Source organism: Hippopotamus amphibius, chromosome 16 (genome assembly GCF_030028045.1).
Source record: "Hippopotamus amphibius kiboko isolate mHipAmp2 chromosome 16, mHipAmp2.hap2, whole genome shotgun sequence".
Taxonomy (NCBI): domain Eukaryota; kingdom Metazoa; phylum Chordata; class Mammalia; order Artiodactyla; family Hippopotamidae; genus Hippopotamus; species Hippopotamus amphibius.
In genome coordinates, this window is record NC_080201.1 from 29,304,517 (window position 1) to 29,332,300 (window position 27,784).

The window sequence follows — 27,784 nt, forward strand, 5'->3', positions numbered from 1 at the left end:
AACCAAGGAATCACTACAGAAATCAAAGAGGAAATCAAAAAGTATCTAGAAACAAATGACAACGAAAACACAACAACCCAAAACCTATGGGACGCAGCAAAAGCAGTTCTAAGAGGGAAGTTTATAGCAATACAGTCCTACCTTAAGAAACAAGAAAATGATCGAATAAACAACCTAACCTTACACCTCAAACAACTAGAGAAAGAAGAACAAAGAAACCCCAAAGGGAGCAGAAGGAAAGAAATCGTAAAGATCAGAGCAGAAATAAATGAAAAAGAAAGGAAAGAAACCATAAGAAAAATAAATAAAACTAAAAGCTGGTTCTTTGAGAAGATTAACAAAATTGATAAACCATTAGCCAGACTCATCAAGAAAAAAAGGGAGAAGATGCAAATCAACAGAATTAGAAATGAAAAAGGAGAAGTCACAACGGACACCTCAGAAATACAAAAGATCATGAGAGACTACTACAAGCAACTATATGCCAATCAATTGGATAACCTGGAAGAAATGGATACATTCTTAGAAAAATACAATCTTCCAAGACTGAACCAGGAAGAAATAGAAACCATGAACAGACCAATCACAAGTACAGAAATTGAGGCAGTGATTAAAAATCTCCCAACACACAAAAGCCCAGGACCAGATGGATTCACAGGCGAATTCTATCAAACATTTCGAGAAGAGTTAACACCTATCCTTCTCAAACTCTTCCAAAATATTGCAGAAGGCGGAGCACTCCCAAACTCATTCTATGAGGCTACCATCACCCTGATACCAAAACCAGGCAAAGATGTCACAAAAAAAGAAAACTACAGACCAATATCACTGATGAATATAGATGCAAAAATCCTCAACAAAATACTAGCTAACAGACTGCAACAGCACATTAAAAAAATCATACACCACGATCAAGTGGGGTTTATCCCTGGGATGCAAGGATTCTTCAATATACGCAAATCAATCAACGTGATACATCATATCAACAAATTGAAGGATAAAAACCATATGATCATTTCAATAGATGCAGAAAAAGCTTTTGACAAAGTTCAACATCCATTTATGATAAAAGCTCTCCAGAAAATGGGCATAGAAGGAAATTACCTCAACATCATAAAAGCCATATATGACAAACCAAAAGCCAACATTGTTCTCAATGGAGAAAAACTGGAAGAATTCCCTCTAAGAACAGGAACAAGACAAGGGTGTCCACTCTCACCACTGTTATTCAACATAGTTTTGGAAGTGTTAGCCACAGCAATCAGAGAAGAAAAAGAAATTAAAGGAATCCAAATTGGAAAAGAAGAAGTAAAATTATCACTCTTTGCAGATGACATGATACTATATATAGAAAACCCTAAAGACTCTACCAGAAAACTGCTAGCACTCATTGATGAGTTTAGTAAAGTAGCAGGATACAAAATTAATGCACAGAAATCTCTTGCATTCCTATACACTAACAACGGAAGAGCAGAAAGAGAAATTAAGGAAACTCTCCCATTCACCATTGCAACCAAAAGAATCAAATACCTAGGAATAAACCTGCCTAAGGAGGCAAAAGATCTGTATGCAGAAAACTTTAAGACATTGATGAAAGAAATCAAAGATGACATAAACAGATGGAGGGATATACCATGTTCCTGGATTGGAAGAATCAACATCGTGAAAATGACTGTCCTACCCAAAGCAATTTACAGATTTAACGCAATCCCGATCAGATTACCAATGGCATTTTTCACAGAACTAGAGCAAGAAATCTTACGATTTGTATGGAAACGCAAAAGACCCCGAATAGCCAAAGCAATCTTGAGAAGGAAAAATGGAGTTGGTGGAATCAGGCTTCCTGACTTCAAACTATACTACAAGGCCATAGTGATCAAGACAGTATGGTACTGGCACAAAAATAGAAAGGAAGATCAATGGAACAGAATAGAGAACTCACAAGTAAGCCCAAACACATATGGGCACCTTATCTTTGACAAAGGAGGCACGAGTATACAATGGAAAAAAGACAGCCTCTTCAATAAGTGGTGCTGGGAAAACTGGACAGCAACATGTAAAAGAATGAAATTAGAACACTTCCTAACACCATACACAAAAATAAACTCCAAATGGATTAAAGACCTACATATAAGGCCAGACACTATCAAACTCCTAGAGGAAAACATAGGCAGAACACTCTTTGACATACATCAAAGCAACATCCTTTTTGACCCACCTCCTAGAATCATGGAAATAAAATCAAGAATAAACGAATGGGACCTCATGAAACTTAAAAGCTTTTGCACAGCAAAAGAAACCATAAACAAGACTAAAAGGCAACCCTCAGAATGGGAAAAAATAATTGCCTATGAAACAACGGACAAAGGATTAACCTCCAAAATATACAAGCAGCTCATGCAGCTTCATACCAAAAAAGCAAATAACCCAATCCACAAATGGGCAGAAGACCTAAATAGACATTTCTCCAAAGAAGACATACAGATGGCCAACAAACACATGAAAAGATGCTCAACATCACTCATCATCAGAGAAATGCAAGTCAAAGCCACAATGAGGTATCACCTCACACCAATCAGAATGGCCATCATCACAAAGTCTGGAAACAACAAATGTTGGAGAGGGTGTGGAGAAAAGGGAACTCTCCTGCACTGTTGGTGGGACTGTAAGTTGGTACAGCCACTATGGAAAACAATTTGGAGGTTCCTTAAAAAACTACAAATAGAACTACCATATGATCCAGTAATCCCACTCCTGGGCATATACCCAAAGAAAACCATAATCCCAAAAGAAACTTGTACCATAATGTTTATTGCAGCACTCTTTACAATAGCCAGGACATGGAAGCAACCTAAATGCCCATCAACAAATGAATGGATACAGAAGATGTGGCATATATATACAATGGAATATTACTCAGCTATAAAAAGGGATGAGATGGAGCTATATGTAATGAGGTGGATAGAACTACAATCTGTCATACAGAGTGAAGTAAGTCAGAAAGAGAAAGACAAATATTGTATGCTAACTCACATATACGGAATCTAAAAATGGTACTGATGAACTCAGTGACAAGAACAGGGAAGCAGATACAGGGAATGGACTGGAGAACTCGAGGTATGGGAGGGGGCGGGGGGTGAAGGGGAAACTGAGAAGAAGCGGGAGAGTAGTACAGACATATATATACTACCAACTGTAAAATAGTCAGTGGGAAGTTGTTGTATAACAAAGGGAGTCCAACTCGAGGATGGAAGATGCCTTAGAGGACTGGGGCAGGGAGGGTGGGGGGGACTCGAGGGGGGGGCGTCAAGGAAGGGAGGGAATATGGGGATATGTGTATAAAAACAGATGATTGAACCTGGTGTACCCCCCAAAAAAATAAAATAAAATAAAATAAAATAAAAAAAAATCTAGAAACTTGGGTCACTACTGGCTTATAATTGAAATGGTTTCTAAATTAACCAAGATAAATTGTGACAACCTTTTTGAAAATCTTTGTTTCTAATATCCCCATCCCTAAAATTCAGGATGGTAGTTTCCTCTGAAATATGTAATTTTTAATTATTTTATTATTATTATTATTATTATTATTATTATTATCGTTATCATTTTGGCCATGCTGTGTGGTTGTGGGACTTTAGTTCCCTGACCAGGAATCAAACCTGGGCCCTCAGCAGTGAGAGTGAGGAGTCCTAAGCACTGGACTGCTAGGGAATTCCCTGAAATGTGTAATGTTTAATTTCTTTAAAATATATCTAAAAACAAGAATGGAAACAGTAAGTTTTTATAGATCTAGAGGATTATGAATTATTATGTTATTTTTGACTTTGCTAAAGTTTGAGATATTTCATGTAAAAGAAAAACAGAAGTTCCCCATTCAGATCTAGAGCCTGACACTGCTCCCAGGAGGCAAGAAACTGTCCCGGGTCATTTTTTCAGGGCAAGGGAACAGCTGAAGTGATGAAGCCTGGGGCCATGTTTACAGGGTGGGGGGCTCATGTAGCCACAAGAGTGGATGTACTCACCATCTTCAGCGTTATCTCCAAGAGCTCGTCCTCTGTCTTCTGGCGCAGGCAGTGAACTAGGACAGCCGAGGTGGTAGTTTTACACCCAGCAAGGACGGCAATTTGCTGCAGAGATCACAGGTGACAGCAGAATTCAAGAGCCACGTCTCTTCCCTCCATCAACAACGAGGTGTTCTGTTCCAACCTCAATTTCTATAGAACATGGTAGCAAAAAATACTCCAGACCAGCAGGTGTGGGTCCTGGGTCCCAGTCATGCCAATTTAATACAACCTTTGCTCTGTTACTTTATGTCTGTTAAAATGGGCACTATATTCTCAAAACTGAATGTCTAAAGAGTGGCAGCATGGAATGGAGCTTAAAAGTGTGGAATCCAGAATCACACTGTTTGCTTTCAAATCTTGGCTCCCACTTACTAGTCTTTTGGCCTCAGCCAAGACATTTGTAAAGTGCAGCCAGAGGGGAAGATGCAGAAGGAGAGAAGTCAGGCTCCATGATGGTGGGACCATGGAGAGTGTGCATGGGCTGCCCAGAGCCTGGCCCAGTGTCTGACACAAAGTCAATGCTCAGTAGATATTTGTTGAAGAAATGAAATGGCACAGGCAGCAGTAGGGGCGGAGAGAGAGAAAGAGAGAGAAAGAGTAAGAACAAGAGGTTTAGATTCCCTTCATTCTGCCAATTTCTGGTCCTGTTTAATAGCAAAATCCAGCCCCTATCTGCCAACTTTGTTTCCTGTAAAAAAATTCCTCCTTCTTCAAGTCAAATGGGCTTCTGTTGTTTATAATCAAGAGTTCTGAAAAACATTCTCAACAATTTTTAAAATTCTTGGTGTCTTATCTCCTCCCCTCCAGTCCCTTTAAGTCTGGCTGCTGCCCCCACCCCTCCACCAAACCAGCTCTCACAGCCTGACCAAAACGCTCCACATCACTGACTCCAATATACACTCCTCAGCAGAGCCTCTCTGTGGCTCACCCTTCCTTGGTGTCCTAATACTCTCCAAATAAAGACAAAGTGCTCACCAGGTGAGCAGCATGGCCCTGCCAATGGCCTCCTCCTCCACTCATTCCAGGGTCCATCTACTCTTTCTGCTCTAGCCACATCAGCCTTTCTCACTCTCTCTCTCACTTGAGATACCTGCTCCTGCCACAGGACATTTGCACAGGCTGTTCTGTCTTCCTGGATATTCTTTTCTTAGCAAGTAATTTACTGCTCATCCTTCTCATCTCAACTCGTTGATCATTTTTTTTCATGAAGCCTTTCCTGATAACCTCCCCCACACACAGAACTAAGTGATCCTTTTGGATTCTGTTATGACATCTGGTACCTGTCCTCTATTGCTGTTGTCACAGTTGACATTTTATAAGTTGTGCAATTATATAATTACTAATTTCTCTCCTAAATTATAATAGAAGCTTCATGAGGTTGCTAGATGGCAGATTATATCAAAACTATTTGTTGAGTGAATGAATGAATCAATCTGAATGAATTTTTGAGGAGCCCACCCCAGTCCCAAGCCCCCAGGGAGAATCCACTCCAGGCCCACATGGTGCCAGTGAGTTCATCAGATCTCAGACCCTGAGAGAGGAAGGTCAGGATGACAGTTCATTGCCCACTGTCCAGCCTAGCACCCCACCTGGAACACTTTGGGAAATGGGTTCAGTGGACCATGCATGGGGCTGGCAATCCAGAGTCATGACCTTGAGTCCCAGCTCTTCCCTGATCACTCGCCGACCTTGGCAAGTGCTTCTGCTCTCTGCCCCAGTTTGCTCAGCAATAGAACTGGCAGGTGGGGAAAGTGTGTCCTTGCCCTCCCCACTCAGCCATTTTCCACTACTGTGATTCTTTGAGGATGTCAGCTGGAACCCACAGTAAGAAAGGCCCCTGACCACTCCAGGAGAGCAGAGCAAAGGGTGTGGGGACAGTCCAGTGTGAGACCTACCTTAGTTGCAGCCTTCATGTCCTTCTTAATCAGACTAGAAATGGGGATCACGCCACTCTCAGAGATGGCCCGGTGGAAGAGATTCTTAGCCAGGGGAGATAACACCTGGGAGGAGAGTGGCAAGAAAGGGAGTTTATATTCACGTGGAGGGGTCTTCAAAAGCTATCCACCCACAGCCCTGTCCTGGGCTGTTCCCCTGGAGACCATGGGGCTCAGTGGTCATGGCGGGTCCTTGCTTGGCCTGGCCTGTTTCCTAGGCTGACTGTAGAGTCCAGCTTCTTCAAGAAAACCTCAGCTAGAGGGAGCCAGGAGTACAGAGTGAGGCACACACTAATTATAACAATCGAAGCATCTGAAAGGCTGCTCAGCAATTCCTAGCATCGCTTTAAACACAGAGTTCTGATTCCCCATTTCCATTACTTAGGATTTATTTTAAGGAAAATGATCCTGAAGGCACACAAAAATCTCCAAAATGTTCATGTTACTTATAACAATAAAAATTGGAAATAACACAAGGTTCTAATACATGACACTGGGTAAATAGGTATTTTTCATTCTTACAATGAAATATTATAAACGATGCTATACTATAATCAAGGATACACACAAAAAATATGAAAGAATAGCCAATGGTTAGGGAAATATTTATGTTATAATAATAAGGAAGTTTTTTGTTTAAAAATTCATAGATACAGATATCTAGATAGAGAAATAGAGAGATAGATATAGATAGATAGATAGATAGATAGATAGATAGATAGATAGATAGATAGATAGAGTGATTCATGGAAAAAAAGACTAGGAAAATGAAACTGTCCATGGTGAGAAGCCCTGGCTAATGGGTCTGTGGATGAATTTTTATTTTGGAGTTTTATCTATGCTTTTCTTTTTTCTCCATTTTATAAAATATAAAAGCATTTTCCTCTGAATATTCAACTATGAATCCAACATAGGTTTTAAAAAGATAGTCAGAGTGCTAACCCTCTGCTCAACAGTGAGGTAGCTGGAGGTTTGCACAGCTCCCAGCACCGTCTAACCTGGTTTTCCATCTTTGCTTCCCTCAGTGTCTCCCTATTCCCGTTCCCCACACCAGACTCCCAGGTTGTGTCTGTGTCCCGTATCCCCTGCCCCATCCCCCCTTCCATGCCCCCTCTTACTCTCCCCCACTTCCCCCAGCCCCACTCCATCCCTCAGTCCCAGAGACTGCTGCCCTCCTTCTTGGGCACAAACAAGCCATCACATCACCTCAGAGGAGGCTGCTGATCTGTTCTCAGTGCTGCTGTCTCCAAGAACTGTAGATCTGGCTTCAAGTCAAAGAATGACACTCTACCAACTTCATGGTTGCCTTTTCATATTCATAATTTACACCCACCCCTACTTCCCAAGAGAAGTGAGGAGAGTGCTAACGGCAAAATGATTAGGAAGGAGAGTAAGAGCTCAACAGAAGACAGGAAGAAGTCTCTGTTGCAGCTGTACTGGAGATACGGCCCCAGGATGCTAAGCTGAGCTCTGAGCTTCCTGGGGGTCAAGGAAAGTTTGGCCATTAACTTTCCACCGTCTGAGGCTGCACAGAGTAAGGTCAGCCTTGAATCCAGGTCTTATAAATAAAGGTCCCATGCTAGACTGGCTGGTCTGCAAGGGGTCCCCATCAGTAGCTAGATCAGGGCCAGGAATACTTACAAGAATAGAGACACTTTGCCCTCCTGCTGACTCTCCAAAGATGGTTACAGAGCTGGGATCCCCTCCAAAGTGGGCAATGTTCTTCTGGACCCAGTGCAGTGCGGCCAACTGGTCCAGGTAACCCCAGTTCCCCCGGCAGTGTTCATCCCCTGTGCTGAAAGAGAACAGGGTGGGGTTGAGAACAGAGATGTCACAGCAGGGCCCTCAGGACCACAGGTGGGGCTGGGGGTCCAGATGAGCCTTCAGGAAAAGACTGGGCTTCCACAGCCCTGACACTGGGGTCTTTGCCTGCCTCCCCTCCTGTAGCATTGTTCTGCTCTAGGACTCTACACATCCATCCTGCATCTATTTATTGAGCATCTACTATGAGCACATGAACCTTGCAAATATCCAAAGAAGGGAATTCCAGGCATAAGAAACAGAATGTGCAAAGGCCCTGGGGTCTAGTGAACAAAAGTGTGAGTCTAGGACATACAGCCACATAGGGCCCTGAGGGTTTTGGAAAGAATGTCAATGACATAGGTAAGTTGGGAAGGGGCTTCCTAGGTGGCGCAGTGGTTAAGAATCCGTCTGCCAATGCAGGGGACACAGGTTCGATCCCTGCTCCAGGAAGATCCCACATGCTGCGGAGTAACTAAGCCCGTGCGCCACAACTATTGAGCCGGCGCTTTAGAGTCTGTGAGCCACAACTTTTATGCTGCAACTTCTGAAGCCCAAGCGCCTAGAGCCTGTGCTCCGCAACAAGAAAAGCCACGGCAATGAGGAGCCCGAGCAGCACAATGAGGAGGAGCCCCCACTCACCGCAACCAAAGAAACCCTGCGCACAGCAAAAAAAGACCCAACACAGCCAATTAAATAAATAAATTAATTAATTAATTAAAAAAACAAAGAAACAAACAAAACACATTATTAAAAAAAAAAAGTTGGGAAGCCATTGCACGGATGGCATGATACCATTTATGTCTTAAATGATCACTCTGGCTACTGCGGAGCCAAGAGGATTTGCCTGTGACTGGATGTGTGGTGTGAAAAAAAAAGAATTCAGGTGACCACAAGGCTTTTATCCTGAGTAACTGGAAGGGTGGAGCTGCCAACAGCTGAGCAGGAAGCCCTGTGGGGAAAGGAGAAGTGTTTGGGGGGAGGGGCATCGTGAGTCAAGGGTTAAGCTTGTCTGTGGGAGGGAGAGGTGCCCTCAGACGTCTAGTGGGGATGGCAGGAGGTAGTTAATGATGTACCTGTGGGCTTCAAAGGAGAACTGGGCTAAACATAGAGCACTTGGAAGCGCCCCCTGAGGTCCCTCAGGGAACCAGGGGGACAGAGAAGAAGATGCACACAGAGGCTGAGATGGGGAGGGGCAGGGTCGGGGAGGGGCCGAGAGGGAGCAGCCATGAGGCAGGAGGTGGCCAGGAGCCAAGAGAAGGAAGCTTTTCACAAAGATCCGAGGGATCACGTGTGGATGCTGCCAAGGTTGGGCCAAGAGCTTTTGGGTCACTGCTGACCGGGCCCAGAGCAGTCTGCTGTCTGGTGGGGATGAAACCCTGACTGACGTGGTACAGGAGAGACTGGAGGAGAGGAAGCGGGGAGAGTGTGCGCAGTTATACTGTAACTGGGAGCAGGCATGGGCCGTGGGGGAAAGAGCTGAGGAGGCTCCGTGAAAGTGACACATCCTGGGACATGACTCTCCTGGGACAGCCCTCCTCCAGCCCGTAGGTCTTTCCAGTGAGGTGACCAGCCCTCCCCAGCCCACCCACCAGCCATCTCAGGGTAAGAGGTCCTGGGGCTGGTACATTCAGAAAAGGCTCAGCAACTGCCTGCAGGAAATCTGGTTCCTGTTTCCATGGAGGCTCCATGGAGGAGACTCACACCTTCACTCATGCATGTGCCAAATCCCAAAACAGAAATGGGGTGAGTGGGCCAAACATTCCTCCCAGTAGGTGTGTCTACTGGAGTCAGATGCTCCTTACAAGCTCCCGGTTCCAGCCACCCGTTCCTTCACCTACAAGACCTCCCTGAGCCACCACATGAGTCTGCTCCTTTCCTACTTGTCCATGAGGTAAGATGTGTAAGCCTCTAACTGCTATGCTACATGTGAACTGTCACCTTAGAGCTAATGCAACATGCTGGGCAGCACAGGTGAAAAAGAGATGAGTATTTCAGACAAGGTAACATTTGGGCTGGGCTTTGCAAGAATAATAGGAGTTTTCAGGCAGATTAGGCATTTTACATGCAAAAAAGCTCAGAAGTAAGTGGATCAGGGTGGCTGGGGAATAAGAAGGTAGGTGGAGCCCAGTTATGAGGGGACTTGTATGTCTTAGTGGGGATCCCCTTGAGGGCTTGCAAGACGGGAGCTGAGTCCTAGAAGCCCCATATTGAGGGTCATGTGCCAATGTGCCATGAGGAGAGACCAGTGTCTTACCTGAAGAATCCCCAGATGCCCAGGCGGTACTGAATGGTCACCACCACCACGTTTTCATGGGCAGAGAGGGCCAGCCCATCATAGGTTGACGCCCCGCCCACCACCAGACTTCCTCCGTGGATCCACACCATCACCTGGACGGGGAGGATGCAACCATACAGGTTATAGGAAGCAGAGCTGGGGAAGATCTCAACAGGATGTCTGGTTAGGTCACCTACCTGTTCTCCCAGCTGTGGCCCAGGCCACCACCCCACTCAAGGCTGCCCCTGCCTGTCTCCCCCACCCCAGTGACACCTCTTCCCAACCCTCTTCATACTGAGAACATCATCATGGGAACAGACAAAGCTAAGAGCGTTGTCTTCTCCCCAGCACTCCCACCATCCTCATTCCTGGACCCCTGATGCAGCTCAGCACACTCTGCATGCAGCAGCCCTTGGTTAGAAGCTTATTTCAGTTTCATGTTAGTTACCTTTCGTATGGGGAATTAACCTTCTCATGTCATGTGAATGAATGATCATGTCAAGAAACACATGTCCCACGTGGTACTGAAACTGTACACCTCAGATTGGGACTTGAACCCATGTGCTGGGACTCAAACCCAGCCTAAACCCAGATTGGCACACCTACCCATGGGGCCAGCACTTGAAACTGGCAAAAACCCTGAGTTCACATAGAAAGTGAGAATGGCTAAAATAATATTGTAATCATTTTGGTAATTAAAAAAATTAAAGAACTCATACATGAATTATGTGCCAAGAATTATTGTAAATATTTAAAAAGAAATCATACATGAGACAGGGACTACTGTTGTCCCATTTTAGAGACAGGAAAACTGAGACACAACCACTCTGAGGTCACAGAGATAATAGGCAGTGGAGGCAGGACTTGAACACAGGCAGTCTGGCCCCAGAGTCCATATGTTGAGCCACCCAGCACACAGCATCCTATGGCCATGGCACAGTAGGTTGGCTGTGGAGGCAGGAGGGATTTCTTCCCTTAAACTGTAATGAATGCATCAGGAATACTTGCCTCGTGTGCTGTGCCAGACACTAACATAAACCTTGATATTCATCACTGAACACTTGTGTGTGATCACCCCTGATTTGAGGACACAGAGCCAGGTCTCTCAGCAAGCAAAAGGCAGAACCAGGATTTACACCCAGACCCTGCGGTTCCAGAGCCTGTGTCCATAGTAGAGGCTCTCCAGCCTCAGGTTCCTCGAGCCCCAGCTCCTCCTGCACCTCTGATCCCTGCCTACCTCCAGGCACAGGGCCTGAGTTTGCAGTCATCTCTGAGTCCAAGCTGAGCCAAGGGCCTGTCAGCAGTGAGCTGCTGCTGAAGAAGCTAGTCCAGCTCTGTGCAGCCCAGATGGTAAGATCCTCAAAGGCAGGGGCTGTGTGGTCATGCTTCTGCGTTCCTCCTTTCTCCTAACCCCCAATCCTAGCTATGCGTGTGGGGGCGCTGGGTACATAATAGGGGAGTGAATGAATGTACGAATGGATCAATTAACAACTGTCCCCACCTCTTTGAGCCAAGCACGTGCAGGGCCAGCTTCTAGTCACAAGCTCCCAGACGCCTTCCTCCACATCTGGGCACCATGCCGGGGGTATTCCTGGGAGATGGCTGGGTGCTCACGCCCCTTCTGTCTCTACCCCACTGACCCCTCCTTTTCCAGCAGACAAGTCCCCACCCTCCAGCCTGAGTGTGGAAGGCTGCTCCATCTCTGGGTTTCCATTTATTCTGGAAATGCTGACTCACTGGGTCATCGGCTTGCGCCAAATACAATTAGGAAGTGAAATTAGCTACAATAAAATCTTGATGGTTGGCAAAAGCAAAGGAAAGTGCCTCTTTGTTGCTCCAGGCTCCCCCCCCCCAACCTGTGACACAGAGACACTGAAAGTTGTCAGAGAAGGCCTTTGTGTGCTGAGGAGAGGCCACACACAGGCTCCACTTGCTCATGTGTGTCAAAGAGTGTGATTTGAAGATCAGGAGACCCGGGGTCTAGTCCTGCCAACCCTATTCTGTGACCTCGCCTTCCCCTCACTAGGCTTCAGTTTATCTATAAATGGGAAGCTCGGTTGTTGGCTTATCTCCAAAATTTCTTCCAGCTCTGACTAGATTGGAAATTACATCTTCTCCACTCTGGGTATCAGATTGCTAATCCAGCAATTAAGAGTAATCCTTCTGGTCCATTGGTTAGCATGAGAGATCTTAGAAAAATTAAAATGTGCATTACAGATGTAAAGCAAATTCCTCCAGAGGCCCTACTCTAACTTAGGGGAAAGTGACGTATGGAAAACCTGTGTTCCCTGATGTCGGGTTTGGCTGTGGTGGTAAAGCAAGCCCTGGGGCCCCTGGAACAGACTTGTTCCAAGACACCCTCACCCAACACTGCCTTCACCCCCTTCCAGTCTACACCAGCCTTGACCAGTGGTTCCCACTGCTTACCGGCAGCCTGCTTCTCTTCCTCAAGTCAGCAGGAGTGTAAATATTTAGGTAAAGACAGTCTTCAGAAAACTTGAGATTAATATTCTCCTTTCTGTTGGTAAACAGCTCAGAGAGCATCTGCCCTTGCACTGGGTCTTGGGAGCACCTGGGAGGGACAAGGAGAATAATTCTTGAGTTTCAATCACAGTTGACCAAAGAGATGTCTCCTGCAGTCAGGCCAGGTCTTGGACTGGGAGAATTAAGCCTGTAAGTAGACTTGTTCTTACCAGATTCCAGACACTGGAATGTATCAGAGGCTGCCTGGAGTGGGGGTGGGGGTGGGGGTGGGGATGGGGTCAGGATGGAGGGCTCTGGGACTCACTAAGGTCTCCCGGGAGAGTGAATAGTGAGAAGGAGGCCTGGCACCTCCCCTTCCAGGAGCCTTCTGGATGCCTTGTGTCAAGAAGAGGATGCTGCTTACACGTCTGGCAGGGTAACAGGGAAGAGCTAAATCAGACTCCATGTTGGATCTGTTTCTTTGACTTTAACCTTTGCTTTTCGCTGCTTTTGTTATTATAATCATACATGATGGCCTGCCTCAGGGAACACTGCCCCCTGCCTGAATGTTAAACTAAAGTGCCTCTCTTCAGCTCACAGGCAGACAATCTGCCCTGCCCACCTGTGTGAAAGGCTGCAGAAAAGAAATTAACATACCCCCTCACTGAGGCTGGTCATTCCTGGAGATGTCTTGCAAGACTGATGGCCCTTTCACTTTACTTCCTCACAGCCTCTCCCTCTCTGATTCTATAAAAGAAACTGGCATCCAGACCCTGATAAGATGGTTTTTTTGGAGACACTAGTCTGCACCTTCTCGGTCTCCCAGTTTTCCAAATAAAGTCATATTCCTTGCCTCAGCACCTCATCTCCCATACATTGGCCTGTCGTGTGTCGAGCAGAGTGATCTTGGACTTGGTAACAGGCGTGGATCATTGCCTGCAGGCCCTGGTCACCGCTGGCTCTCTGCTGGGCTCTGCACAGTGAGTGCAGGGTACCCATGTTCCTCCACCAGGTAAACCAGGTGTTGCAGTCCACAGGCAACTTCCAAAAACCATGAGAAGTCACTCTGTTGACAGACATTTAAGGCATGCAACAGATCAAGGACAAAATCTTTGTGGTGCAACATTAGGAGAACTTTGTTCTAGTCCTGCCTCAGCCACTTATGTGCTGGGTGACCTTGGGTGAATTCCTTCTCTGCTCTGGGCCCCAGTCTGCCATGTCTAACTGCTGAGGGCACTGATTTCTATAAGGGTCTTGTAGCACTGACATGCTAAGATTCTATCATCAACCCATTTGGTCAAGTGTTATCTGTTGCCCAAATAATGGATCTTAAAGATCCAACAGAGATAATTGCTAATATTTAATCTTAACCTATGATATAGGTTCTACTATTATCCCCATTTTACATTTGAGAAAACTGAGGCACAGAGAGGTTACGAAAGCTGTCCAAGGTCACACAGTCAGGAAGAGCCATACTATGTAGTGCTTATGTTTCTGAGGACATTAAAGCAACATTTCCAGATTTCCAGAAAGCAAGTATGATTGCCCACAGACTGCTGATGAGGTAACTGAAGCACTGAGCTGCTTGGGTGACGCAGCTGTCAAGTGGCAGAGTCAGAGCCCCAAAGATAACCTCTGGATTTCCATCCTGGGGGAACTTTCCCCAGATCAAAAGACAAGGGGCATAATATTCATAAAGGAGAAATTCAAAAATTAAAAAAGGGAAAAAGAGTTCAACATGACTAGTATTCAGAGAAATGCAGAATAAACTTTAAAATTGTATACATAATTATGCTGTTAAGTAGTATTTTGCCCATCCACTACCCAAAACCATTTTTTAATAATTCCAAGCACTGGCAAGGGTCTGGTGAATGAAAGGTTTCATATATTAATGGAAGGAGTGTAGCTGGAACCTTTCTGGCAGGAAATTTAACAAAAGGTGATACTCTTTTCCTCAGAAATGTCATTTCTTAGAACTCATCCCAAAATACCTAGAATGTGCACAATGATTTGGCTACAGGATGTTCACCACGGTGCTAATTATATTATCAAAATCATCAAGCACAGCTTAAGATCCCTAATAAGAGAGTGAGTAAAGAAATTACTATTCAATACCCAGTGTAATATACTGTCAGACTGTGGTATGTAATGACATCCAACAATGTTCTCGATACATTTAAAAATGAGCAAAGCAGGCATGCAAAGTATCTGTATCGTGTGATATGATATTGTGATATAATAAAAAATATATTTTTGGTCTTCATCCCATTCCCAGAAAAGAGCTCCTAAAACCCTTGGAATTTCCTATGTGATGAGAGTGATAAATCTGCCTTTTTTTTGTGTTAATGAGGTGATTTTGGACCTCACCTAAGGATGGGAGCTGGTTACCAGGAGAATCACATATGATTCCAGGGTTGGAACTTGCAGATCCACCCTCCTGACCTCTGGGGAAGGGAAAGGGGCCAGAGGTTGAATCCATCACCAATGGCCAATGATTTCATCAATCCCGCCCATGTAATGAAGCCTCCACATGAACCCAAAAGGCTAGAGTCCACAGAGCCTCTTTGTTAGTGTACCAGAACTCTTCACAGTGCCCCGTGCTGGGGGCAAAACTCCACAAGCACAGAAGCTCCTTTGTTTGTACCTCAGCCTCTGTCTCCTCATCTGGCTGGTGATTCACATCCTTTACTATTCTTCCTGCTAAACCAGTAATCTAGTGAGTAAACCAGCATCCTGAGCTCTATGAGCTGCTCTAGCAAATTAATGGAACCCAAGGAGGGGGTCATGGGAACCTCTGATTATAGCCTTTTGATCAGAAGTATAGGTAACAACTAGGACTTGAGATTTCATCTGAAGCAGAGGGCAGTATTGTGAGACTGAGCCTCTAACCCATATAATCTGATGCTGCCTCCAGGTGCTTAGTGTCAGAATTGAGCTGAATTGTAGGACACCCAGCTGGTGCCAGAGAATTGCTTGCTGGTGTGGGAAAAAGGAAATAAACATTGGCATTGCATGCAGAATCTTATCTGATTATGCTTTAAGGGATAAAATATGCACTAGATAAGAGACTAGAAAAACAGAATCTAAAACATGAATAGCAGTTCTCTCTAGGTGGTACAAGAATATGATTCTCATTTTCTTACCTTTACTTACCTGTTCTTCCTCACTTTTCTGTAATAAGTATGTATGACACTTGCAATCAGGTAATAAAAACTGAATATCATAAAGAAAATAAAAAAGGAAGATGGGGAGGGAGGATGGCAAAGTAGAGAAGAAAAAAAAAAGGAAAGAAAAGGAGAGGAGAGGAGATGAAAGGAAAAGAAAAGGAATTAAAAAGGAAAAAGAAAAGAAAAGAGCAAGAGGCAGGGCCCTGGAAATTCCCAGAAATGCCTTGCTCAGATGAAAAAGGTCTCAATCCATGCATGGAGATATCCCAGGTGTCCTGGGGGATGACTTCGACATCTTTGCCCAACGGGGTCAGAGTGACTAGGACACACCAACCATTGCTCTGCTCCTTACTAGGTAGCAGTCACACCTGGGAGTTAGGAACTTGCCTGGTCGACACCCCAAAGACTCCCCACCCACACTCCTCCTGGCCCACCTCACTCTCCAAATACAGCAAAGTTCAAGACGAGAATAAAGAGAATCATTACTTCTGATCCGCCTCACCTGTTCAACTCTACTTTATCCCAAAGCACGTATCCTATGCTGACATATTACATAATCTATTACTTTGCATATTGTCAGTATCTGTCTCTCCCTGCTAGAAGGCAAGCTGCAGGAGGGTGGGATCGTTGTTCTGTTCACTAATGGACCCCAGGAATCTAGAACACGCCTGGCACACAGGAGGTGCTCCATAAATATTTGTTGAAGAAAGGGCTCTAGAATGCTGTGAGAGTTCTGGAATGGTTGCAACGATCTACAATATCTCGAGGACTCCAGAACAAAGTATGAGTCACTCAGAGGATTGCCTTGGCTCCTTCGTGCATCCCTTTGAGGCTAACATCCCCACCGAAAGATGCCAAAGCCACACCTTGACTTACATGGGAGGGTAAGAGGTAGTATTCTTCACGAAGATCCACGGTTCTGCAGGCTGCGGCGGAGCAAACCTCAAGGATCCAAGAGGGGGCTTGGCAAAAGGGACTCCCAGGAAAATGGCCACAGGCTGTGCAATTCTTTTTAAGCTGACATATTTCCCCAGGACTCTGCCCTGCGCGGTGTCCACAACAGGCGGTGAGGGTGGCCGCCCTGCTGAGGAAATGAGAGGAAATGAGGACACACCAGTGGTAAAGGTTTGAACTGGATTTTGGGTGGATTTTATTACTTTTGCCACATGATCTTGAATGTCCCCTCAACCTTCTAAGCCTCAGTTTCTTCTTATATAAGGGACAGTGAAGCTAACACTCCTTCCTAACTCACAGGGCTATCGGAAGGAGCAAATTGGAATTGGAGGTACAATAGCATTAAATAACATAAATGCAAAAAGAAGAGCCTCTGGGAATGAAGGCATTCATTTTCCACACTCAGGAGCCTCTGCAAACAGTCATCCACTGGATCCTGACTCTGAGCTGCAGCTAGATGAGAGGATGAACAACAGGGGAGGCAGAAGAGGGGGTATTAAGTTATAAACAGATGAGACTGGGCAGAGGTGAGGCTCTGAGACAGCAAAGCGCAAGGCCTGCCTGAGGAAGAGCGAGGGGCCCACGTGGGGCAGGAAGAGCAATGGGGGCAGCATATAATCCTGGATGAGACAGGTTCCTGCCTGGGAGGGTCTCAAATGCCAGGCCAACGATTCAGGTTTTATTTAGTGGGTAAATGAGCAGCAGCAAACTGTCCCGGAGTAAGAGAGAGGGACACAATCATCTTGAAGAGGCTCCTTCTGCTGGCTCTGAGCAGGGTCCTCCAGTGGGAGCGAGATTCCATGTCCCATTCTTGTGGAGCAGACAGTTCTTTCTCACTGAGCTGAAGTGCATCTCCCTGCAGCTGCCACGTCACTCCTGGTCCTACGTGCTCTGGGACCATCCTTCACCTTCCCGTGGCAGGTAGCCTTAGAGACCCATGTTTATGCCCATCCCTCAAGTCTTCTCTTGTCCTTCCTCAAAAGCTTCAGTTTATTTAAGCATCCTAACGACTTCTAGCCTCTCATCTTCCCAGTTCTTCCCCTTTAGATACAGACAAAATGTCTTATTCTCCCTCAAAGTATATGACCAGAACAGAAAAGAATAACCCAGATTTGGTCTTAATAGACAAATGTACTGATAACTTACAAGAGAGATGACATGGACATATATCCAATTGGCGAGGGTGAAAAAGTGGGCGATGGGCTGAGAGGCATAGGCAATAGTGGTAACAGCAGCAGTTACCACTTGTGTTATAGGTAACGTTTGCATATTGAGCACTTGCTATGTGCCAGTGGGCATTCCAGTTCCTTTAAACTAATCTTCACAAAAGCCTTGCTAGGTAGACATGAATATGGCCATTTTACAGATGAGGTAACTGAGGAAATGGACACAGCTAGTATGGACCTTCTAAATGTGGAATTGCCATGGCCCTGCCAGGGGGCAACCAGCAGTAAGGGAATAATCAGCTCCTAATTTGGTTATTACTCTGCTCTTACCCTCAGTGCCAGGCCTTTTACACTGTCGTAGCACCAGGAGGAAGAGAAAACCCAGTGGAGCCTGGGCTGTCAGAGCACCGATGGCCAGAGCAGAGGCACTGGACTCAAGAGGTAGAGATAAAATTCAGAGCATGATTTTGCAGTTGACCTTGGGCATGTGCACTTCCCTCTCTAAGTCTCAGTTTCTCCATCTAAAAATGGCACAGATGCATTCTGAGGTCCCTTGCCGCACAGTTGTATTAACCATGTCTTTTATGTTCTGTATTCTAATGCTCTGACATCTGGGGCCTTGCTGATTCTGGAGGGACTGCTCTTCCCAGAGTTAGCCAATTTTCCAGTTAGAGATAGGAATGAACTTCCCCTTCAAGCATGCCAGAGCCTGAACCCAAAGCACCTTCTTTATTGGGCCCTCCACATCTGGCCATTATCATCCTGCCCTAATCACTCCAGCTCAAGTAACTAACAACTGTGGGAACTCCCTAAGCCCCAGAGCTCAATGCAATTGGTGAGTTTGCCAATCGCAAACTTTGCTGTTACTGCTTCACCTCTACCTTTGCCTCCCACCCAACCCATGCCCCCATAAACAAGATAAAGTTTCCTGTCCCAAATTCCTCCTTTCTTCCTCTGCCTCATGACATACCTGGTGCTTCACCTTGTGGCCCACCATGGTGATGTCACGCCCCCTCCTCTGGGGAACCAAGAGTAACAAACTATCATTTCAGTGGCACTTGGCTCCTGATCTGTGGCCTTACCACACCTCAAATTTTCTGTTAATATGCTGTATTTTAAAACAACCCTTTTATTTATGAATCCTTTTTCACTTTCTCCATTCCAGACACTCTTTAGAAACAACAACCCATTTCAACCTTACAACAGCCCAGTGAGGTAGATACAGTTGTCACCCCCATCCTAGAAATGCAAAACCAAGGCACAGAAAAGGGACATCCCTTGTCTAAGAACACATAGCGACTAAGTGCTGAGCTGGATGCGAACCCACACACTGACTCCACAGTGGATATTAATATTCTGCTAACACACTTTTGGCCATAACTGGACTAATAATCATGGGGAAATTACACAGAACTCACCAAAATCCTCAGTGGCGAGGCATGAGGTTAGCTGGTTGCCCTCCTGCATGTAGCATAGCCCGTGCAGCTGTGTCTCCGAGTGTTTACCCTCCCCTCTGTCTCCTGTCACCTGGGCTGGCTGGGCAGAGACTCAGAGTCCTGACAGTGGGCGCTGCGGCAGAACCCGGCCTGTCACTCCTTTGCCCTGTATGCATCTCCTCCACCTTGTCCCTCAGGAGGATTTCCAAGGATGCCCCAGCTATTTGCATTTCAGAAGGACTCACCCCAAGCTGTGGAAGTGGCGAGAGCAGTCAGGACCAGAGGGAGAAGCCACATCGTGGAAGGACAGCAACTTCCCAGCCAGCAGGTATCTGTGCCCACAGAGGGCCTTATGAGTCTGCTCCCCCAGCTCCCGCCCTCACCAGCTCCACCCCCCAGCCACGCCCCCGCTGCCCAATAGCCTGATGATGAGACAATAGAATAGCTCCGCCTCTTCCAAAGATGCAATGGGTGGCTGTTGGGGCCTCCAAGCCCCTTCAAGCCCCACTCCCCCAGACTTTACCAGCTTTTATCAAAAGAGCCTGGATTAAACTCTCTGATTACAGATAGCCACCTACTCATTCAACAACTCCTTTCATAAGTGGTTCTCCCTTCTTGAACTCTAACCTTGGTGCGCTGTGAGCTACCCAAGGCAGACGCAAGCAGACAGGTGCCTTTAGATGCCTTTGGTCCGAGGTCCTCAGAACAACTTGAAAACTTTCAGAGTGACTCCTAGCCCCACAGCTGCCCAGTTGGAGAACTTAGGGCAGATCTCTTAGCTTCCCTGATCTATTTCAAAGAGTTCCACGCTTTCCACTTTGGAAGCATCTTAAATTTCATCCCGTTTCCCTTTTGATGCCTAGATTAACTTTTCAGTATTCCTGCCAATGAACTCAGCCTCCTGTGGCTCACCTCCAGGGTCAGGGAATTCATTGCCTCTCCAGGCAGGGATCTTTGGACAAAATGTTCTCACAGTAAAGGAACTCCATCTCTTCATAGTCCTTGGCACTAACAATCCATCCTTCCATTTATTCATTATTCCCTTTATTTTTTCATTCTTCAAACATTTACCAAATGCCTGACTCTATGCTAGGTAGTATAGGTACAAAGATAAATTTAAGACACGTTCTAGTGCCCAGAGGAGCTCACCATGTAATAGATAAGATAGATGGGGGAAGGGGTGGCTTGCTATGCAATGTGAAAACACCAAAATAAAGGAAAATAAAGTGCTCTGGGTATACCTGGGAGAGTGGCATTTACCTGATGGGGACGCAAGGAAGAGGCTCAGAGCCTGTTTCATTGAATCATAAATGTCCAACAAAAGAGAATTCTCCAAACACACTGTGACATTGATACTTAGCTGGCTAAGACAATACCATGCATTCACTCAAACTAGTGACACACACCTCTATGTGTGGACAAGGGAATACAGTCATGATCCATTGTGAAGGGGAAAAAAAACAGGTTATAAAATAGTTACAGATGCTTCAGGACAGTTTGGAAATTTGTCAAAAATTATACTTAGAAAAAAAATTAAACTTAGAGTCACTATTTCACAGCAATCTCATTCAATAAGCATGTACCCAAGATAACTGAAAACATGTCCATACAAAAACTTGTACTCAAATAGCATTCTTCAAAGAAGTTGAAAGTGGAAAGAATCAAAATGCCTATCAACTGATGAATGGACAAAGACCTCTAACCACACACTGGAATATTATTCAGGCATAAAAACAAATGAAATGTGGATACTTGCTACAATGTGGAGGAATCTTAACAACAGCATGCTAATGGAAAAAGCCAGACACAAAAGGCCAGATATTGTATGATTCTATTTATGAGATGTTCACAATAAGCAAATCCATAGAGACAGGAAGTAGATTAGAGGTTTCTCCGGGCTGGGGACGAGGGGAATAAGGAATGACTCCTAATGGGTATGAGGTTTCTTTTAGGTGTGATGAAAAATTTCTGGGATTGGATAGTGGTGATGGGTAGACAATTTTGTGAATATACTAAGACCACTAAATTGTACACTTTAAAAAGGTGAATTTTATGGTATGTGGATTATATTTCATTAAAGTAAATATTTTAAAAATCCCATCATGTATAGTATCCCATGTTAAAAAACAAAGTTCCACTTCATAAATTTGAAGATCTGATTGGCTTTGCAAATGATTCATGAACAAAGAGGCATCCCATCTAGCAAGCAGAAAAGTTTTTAAAGGCAAGGCAGAGAAGGAAGTCATAAACAAAAATGATGGTTTCTGGCAGGGTCACCTTCTTTGAGGGGACAAAAGGGTCTATTAGGCATATCATCTCACTAGTGCTGACCAGGAAATTCCAGACCAACTGGTTAAGATTGCAGTGCTGGGGAAGGTGGAAACTGCCATTAGGTGAGGTGCTAAATCTTCATTTGGTGACAAGGGCTTAGCACAAGTGACTGCATGTGGATCCTTTGTGTGGTATCCATGGCTCATCATGTTTTTGTCTAAGACCGTGACAGTCACAGGTCTTGGCTTCAGGTTCATAATACCTACATCATTATTCTCTTTCCTTCTTTTCTGACATTTCAGTCTTAGTGAGACCACTTGCTTGGCCGTTGGCAGCTGGGAACATGTATTTAAAGCCTTTGAGAAGGTACAGTGCACCATGGAAATGATTATGGCTGAAATTAGCAGGGTAAGTCTCAATGTTTGAAGTGCATTCTAGAGACATGGTCCCCAAGACCCAAACCAATCAAAATCAAGTAAGTCCAAGAAAGACTTGTTGAAGAAATCACCTTTTTAAGCCAAGTGGCTTGCTCAGTGATCTCATATAACTGATCTTAGGTAACTATGTTATGTCCCCAGAAACGTTAATCCAAGTGCAGCAAGTGGTGTTGGCCAAAGCACAGATACCTCCTTGCTCAGCGAAAAGATAATCAAGGGCTATCCTGTATCAAAAACAACTTTGGCCAGAGAGTCTGAGGATTTTTCTTGGGCAGCTATTGCTTTAGCAGCAGATTCTATTATACTATCAGGAGTTAAGGAGAGGTTCCTGATCATAGCCTCATTTACATGTACTCTTATCCAGGGAAATAGGGGCCTTCCTTCAAAGGAAGCAAACCTTGAAAACTGAATGCCTCCTGGTAATTCCCACTTAAATCTTGGTCAGGATTGGAAAGGTGACAGCCATGGAGACCAGTAAAAGGGTCTGTAGACCACACAGGAGTTAGTTTTATTCTGGTTACCTTTTCCTCATGTACTTTTTTTGCACAAAGCCTGGACATAAGGTTTCCCAAGTTTGGGGTTGTTAACCAGAGATAAGGAAATGGATGAGGGTGACCCTGGCATTATGGACAGATAAGAGTTTTTTAAATGACATATCCAGCAATCTGGAAACTTCCCCCCCCACCCCCCAGCAATGGTCTTGGAGATATGGACAAAGGCATCATCTTTCCAAGCCAATGCCAGAGTAAAGGAAAGAAAGAGAAGAAATAAAAGTTTCATACTTAGTTAAAGTAAGAAGTTTCAATCCAACATCTTTGTCGGAAGCCTTGGTGTCAGCTGCTTCTCTCCCTAGTCAATGTGATTTGGTGCCCTCCAGCATTTGAACAGGACCAGGTGACAGGTGGAGCCTGTTTTAGCTGTGAGATATATAGGTAAGGTTCAGGTTCCTGAAGTTTGGCTGCCATCTGGGTCGTAGGAGGAAGACCTGGTATAGTACCTTTCAAGGAGATCCAAGGGCAGTCTTTGTTCTTAGTGATTCTAAATCAGAAGGGAGGGAGACAACTGGAAGCATTAGTTTGGAGATTCGTGGCTAGATATTTGAGGAAACTAGAAGGCTTCAGGATCCACTCCGATTAGCGGGTATATAGCAAAACTCCAAAGGCAATTATCATGATTATGCAAAAATAATTTTTCTCTCTACAACCATCCCCATTTCTTTTTTCCAAGGATAATCACAGGAAAACTTAATTTGTTTGTATTGAATTTGGCTTGATCACTTACATACGTGCTGCAAGAATAGTTGTGGACCATATAAGTTCTTTTTGAGACTGCTTCTTTGGCACTTTTCATAAGGAATCAGACCGAACTCTTAAAAAGCCTCTAAGGCCAAGAAGCCAAGCCAAGAATTCACCATCAGTTTTTACCTGGAATACCTATAGTTTGCATACATTCTGCTCTTCTTGAGGTTCCTGGGTCTGCCAGGAAGTTACCTGCCTTACTCACCTGGTAAGGTTGCTGGGAACTGCAAGCAAGGTACCAGGCCAATTATTTCAAGTAACTCCTTAAAGTTGTCTGGTCATTTTGAGCCTTTATACATCGCTTTTAAATATGGAATTCTCATCAAAACTTTGGCAATATGAGATTTCCCTGGTAGTCCAGTGTGTAAGCCTCTGTGCTCCCAAGGCAGGGGGCCCGGGTTTCATTCCTGGTCAGGGAACTAGATACCACATGCATCCCACAGCTAAGAGTCCACATGCTGCAACTAAGAAGCCCGTGTGTCACAACTAAAGATCCTGCATGCCACAATGAAGACCTGGCACAGCCAAAATAAATAAGTAAATTACTTTAAAAAACTTTGATAATATATCTAATGGTATTGTGTTCTGTTACAAGGAGAACAGATTCTTATTGAACTTATGAAAACAACAAACTATACTGCCATGAAAAGAATACTCTAGAGTTTCTGAATTTTGAAGGGATTGGATAGGGAGAAAAAGTAAGTGTTTCATCTTTGTTCACAAAGGTAATAACAATTTAAATTAATAGCTTCAAGAGAGAGAAAACATGTTTCCATAAATCTGGAAAAACAAAAGAGAACCAGCAACGTTTCAAACAAAAAGTCATCACCAAAAATTACAATGATCTTTATCAAATCATCTAGTCTTATGTAATTCATTCTTATGCTTTGAAATATATTTATTTATTGATTGGTTGCATTGGGTCTTGGTTGCTGCAAATGGGCTTTCTCTAGTTGTGGTGAGTCGGAGCTATTCTTCTTTGTGGTGCACAGGCTTCTCATTGCAGTGGCTTTTCTTGTTGTGGAGCTTGGGCTCCAGGTGCGTGGGCTTCAATGGTTGTGGCACACAGGCTCAATAGTTGTGACTCCCCGGCTCTAGAGTGCAGGCTCAGTAGTTGTGGTGTACCACTTTAGCTGCTCCACGGCATGTGGGATCTTCCCAGACCAGGGATCATGTGGGATCTTCCCAGACCAGGGATTGAACCTGTGTCTCCTGCATTGGCAGGCAGATTGTTATCCACTGCACTACCAGGGAAGTCCCTGTAATTAACTCTCGTTGATCTTGATCTTTTGTAGCAATTTTATGAATGTAGTTTTTCCTTAGAGTTCTGCAAATTCTTAGTCAGTTTTGTTTTATGATCTGGAAGTTATCAGGAATCTGTATTCTAGAGTATCTGTCAGAATCCTTCCTGGGCTTCCTAGGTGGCGCAGTGGTTAAGAATCCGCCTGCCAATGCAGGGAACACGGGTTCGATCCCTGCTCCAGGAAGATCCCACATGCTGTGGAGCAACTAAGCCTGTGTGCCACAATTATTGAGCCTATGCTTTAGAGCCTGTGAGCCACAACTATTGAGCCCATGTGCTGCAACTACTGAAGCCCACACACCTAGAGCCTGTGCTCTGCAACAAGAGAAGCTGCGGCAATGAGGAGCCCATGCACCACAATGAAGAGTAGCCCCCACTCACCACAACTAAAAGAAAGCCCGTGCACAGCCAAAAAAAAAAGACCCAACACAGCCAATAAAATTAATTAATCAGCGGAGAAAGATGGCGGCAAAGTAGAGGGACATGGAATGCTATCCCCCTCCACAGATGCATTGGGAATGCACCAAAAGACGCAGTAATTCCCACAGAGAACCAACTGAACACCAGCAGATGGCCTCGGACACCAGAAAGGACCACAAGGATCCCGACATAACCGGTAGGGAGGCACCTACGATGGATCAAAGAGGGTGAAACTGCAAAGCTGTGGCAGATGGGAGGGAGTGAGAAACATACGGAGGGTTCGCAGCGTAGCTCAGCGTTCCCGGACCAAGACCTCGATTCACAGCTGAACAGTGGGTCCGGGAGTGGGAGTGTGGGAACCAGAGAGCTGGTTCAGGGTGAGAAAAATTGTTGCCAGAAAGGTGACGGATCGAGAGGACAGGAGGGAAGAGGTCCGCGGCGAGGAGTGCCTGCCCCTGAGAGCTGCCTGACCATGATGACAGCTGGATGCTGCAGGCTCGCTGGTGGCAGGGAGGGGCCATAGGCATAGCCTCTCTCTCTCTCTTTTGGTGCTGGCAGCGGGCAGTGAAGAGACGCCCTGTGGGCCACCTAAGGTGCTCAGGGATAACAAATACCCTCAGGCACTTGGGCGGGGCTAGATTAAAACCCCTTGGAATGCAGGCAGCAGGGAGGCTGCAGGGGGCGGGGGGCGGGAACCTGAGAGAGGCCCAACTCTGAGACTTTCTGTTTACACCTGAGCCACTGGTGTCCCTCTGCAACAGGCACCTCCAAGCCTGACTGAAACAACAGTGTGCCACTGCTCACTCACTCCCAGGGGAAGGAGCCACTATTGTACCCTCTCCCTCCCCACACACCAACGCTTACAGACCAATAATAAAGGAAGCTCTGCTGGTCACAGAATAATACAAAAAACCCAAGGCGAGAAGAAGGACACCTACAGCTGAGACTCTAAGGAAACAGAAATATTAGTATCAATTCTATTGAACTGGTCCATTCTGAGATCAGTTCTGGATTTTTTTTTTTTTCCTTTATTAATTACGATCTTAGTCCTAAGGGATCTACAAGTTTTATAATATATTTTTTAAATTCTATTTTTTATTCTATTTTTATTTTTTTGCCTTTTTATATACTTCTATTTCTAGATAAGTTTTTGGTAGTATGGACAATATATCTCTCATACCTTCCTTTCATCCCTATCTTTTATACAATTCTATTCCTTTCTTATTTGCATATTTCCAATCACATTACGCTCTTCTGTTTCCCTGTCTTCCAACCATTTTTAGTTTATTTTATCTTAACATACTTATAAGCAACACTATTGATCTGCTCAGACTCCTTGCTCTATTCTCCAGATGACGCACTGCCTTGGTATTTAATATTAGGTTTTTGTCTTTATCTTAGTTCTTAGTACAATTGTCTAATTTCATTCTGAGAATCTTCATTCTGTCTGGTGGTACCCTAGCTCTTTTTTATATTTGATCCTAGCTTACAAAATCTCCCTAGATTAGTGTTTGTATGTGTAAGGTGTTATTTGTTTGTTTGTTTTTGCTTTTGTTTCTGTTTTGTTCTGTTTTGGTTGTTAATTTCTGTAGGGTTTCTCTTTGAATATCTGATAGCATACTGGGGTTCTTCTGTCAGGTCTTTCCAGAGTCTTAAGTCCTAATGGATTCAGTAATTATGAGTCTTATACATGTATGTGTTTCCTAGACTTAGTATTTGTTTAACCCAACACTCGGACATTAGTCTGAGGCTTGGACAGTCTTCTATAAACACCTCTATCACTGGGACAAGCAACCCCAAAAGTTTGGACTATCATGAGGAAACAAAGAAACACCATGTAGGCAAAGGAGCAGGAAAAAAACCCACAAGACCAAATAAATGAAGAGGAAATAGGAAAAATGCCTGAAAAAGAATTCAGAGTCATGATAGTAAAAATGATACAAAATCTCGATAACAAAATAAAGTACAAGAAACAGTTCATAAGAACTCAGAAAAACAAACAGCAATGGATAACAAAATAACTGAAATTAAAAATACTCTAGATGCTATAACCAACAGAATGACTGAGGCAGAAGAACGAATAAGTGAGTTGGAAGATAGAATGGGGGAAATAACTGCCACAGAGCAGGAAAAAGAAAAAAGAATAAAAAGATTAGAAGACAGTCTCAGAGACCTCAGTGATAACATTAAGCGTACCAACATTCGAATTATAGGCATCCCAGAAGAAGAAGAAAACAAGAAAGGGTCTGAGAAAATATTTGAAGAGGTTCTAGTGGAAAACTTCCCCAACATGGGAAAGGAAATAATTCATCAAGTCCAAGAAGCACAGAGAGTCCCATACAGAATAAACCCAAGGAGAAATACACTGAGGCACATATTAATCAAACTAATGACAATTAAACACAAAGAAAAAATATTAAAAGCAGCAAGAGAAAAGCAACAAATAACATATAAAGGAAAACCCATAAGGATAACAGCTGACCTTTCTACAGAAACCCTGCAGGCCAGAAAGGAATGGCAGGATATACTGAAAGTCCTGAAAGAGAAAAACCTGAAGCCAAGAATACTCCACCCAGCAAGAATCTCATTCAGATTTGATGGAGAAATCAAAAGCTTTACAGACAAGCAAAAGTTAAGAGAATTCAGCACCACCAAACCAGCCTTACAACAAGTGTAGGAAACACAAGATAAGGAAAACACCTACAAACACAAACCCAAAACAATTAAGAAAATGGTAATAGAAACACACATGTCAATAATCACCTTAAATGTAAATGGATTAAATGCTCC

General features: G+C 44.5%; 1 protein-coding gene across 2 annotated transcripts in view; it reads right to left on the minus strand.

The window, feature by feature from the left end:
• LOC130838480 (liver carboxylesterase-like) overlaps nucleotides 1-19,562 on the minus strand; it is a 39,750-nt gene extending 20,188 nt beyond the window's left edge. The window contains exons 1-7 of one of the 2 annotated variants that reach the window (XM_057711634.1): nucleotides 19,511-19,562; nucleotides 16,586-16,790; nucleotides 12,507-12,651; nucleotides 10,059-10,192; nucleotides 7,643-7,796; nucleotides 5,963-6,067; nucleotides 4,026-4,130 (exon numbers count right to left, since the gene is read on the minus strand). In XM_057711634.1, coding sequence (XP_057567617.1) covers nucleotides 4,026-4,130; nucleotides 5,963-6,067; nucleotides 7,643-7,796; nucleotides 10,059-10,192; nucleotides 12,507-12,651; nucleotides 16,586-16,790; nucleotides 19,511-19,562 — 900 coding nt within the window. Of the gene's footprint in view, nucleotides 1-4,025; nucleotides 4,131-5,962; nucleotides 6,068-7,642; nucleotides 7,797-10,058; nucleotides 10,193-12,506; nucleotides 12,652-16,585; nucleotides 16,794-19,510 lie in introns of both variants that reach the window. The other variant, XM_057711633.1, reaches the window with a different exon arrangement.
• Between the last annotated feature and the right edge of the window lie 8,222 nt (nucleotides 19,563-27,784).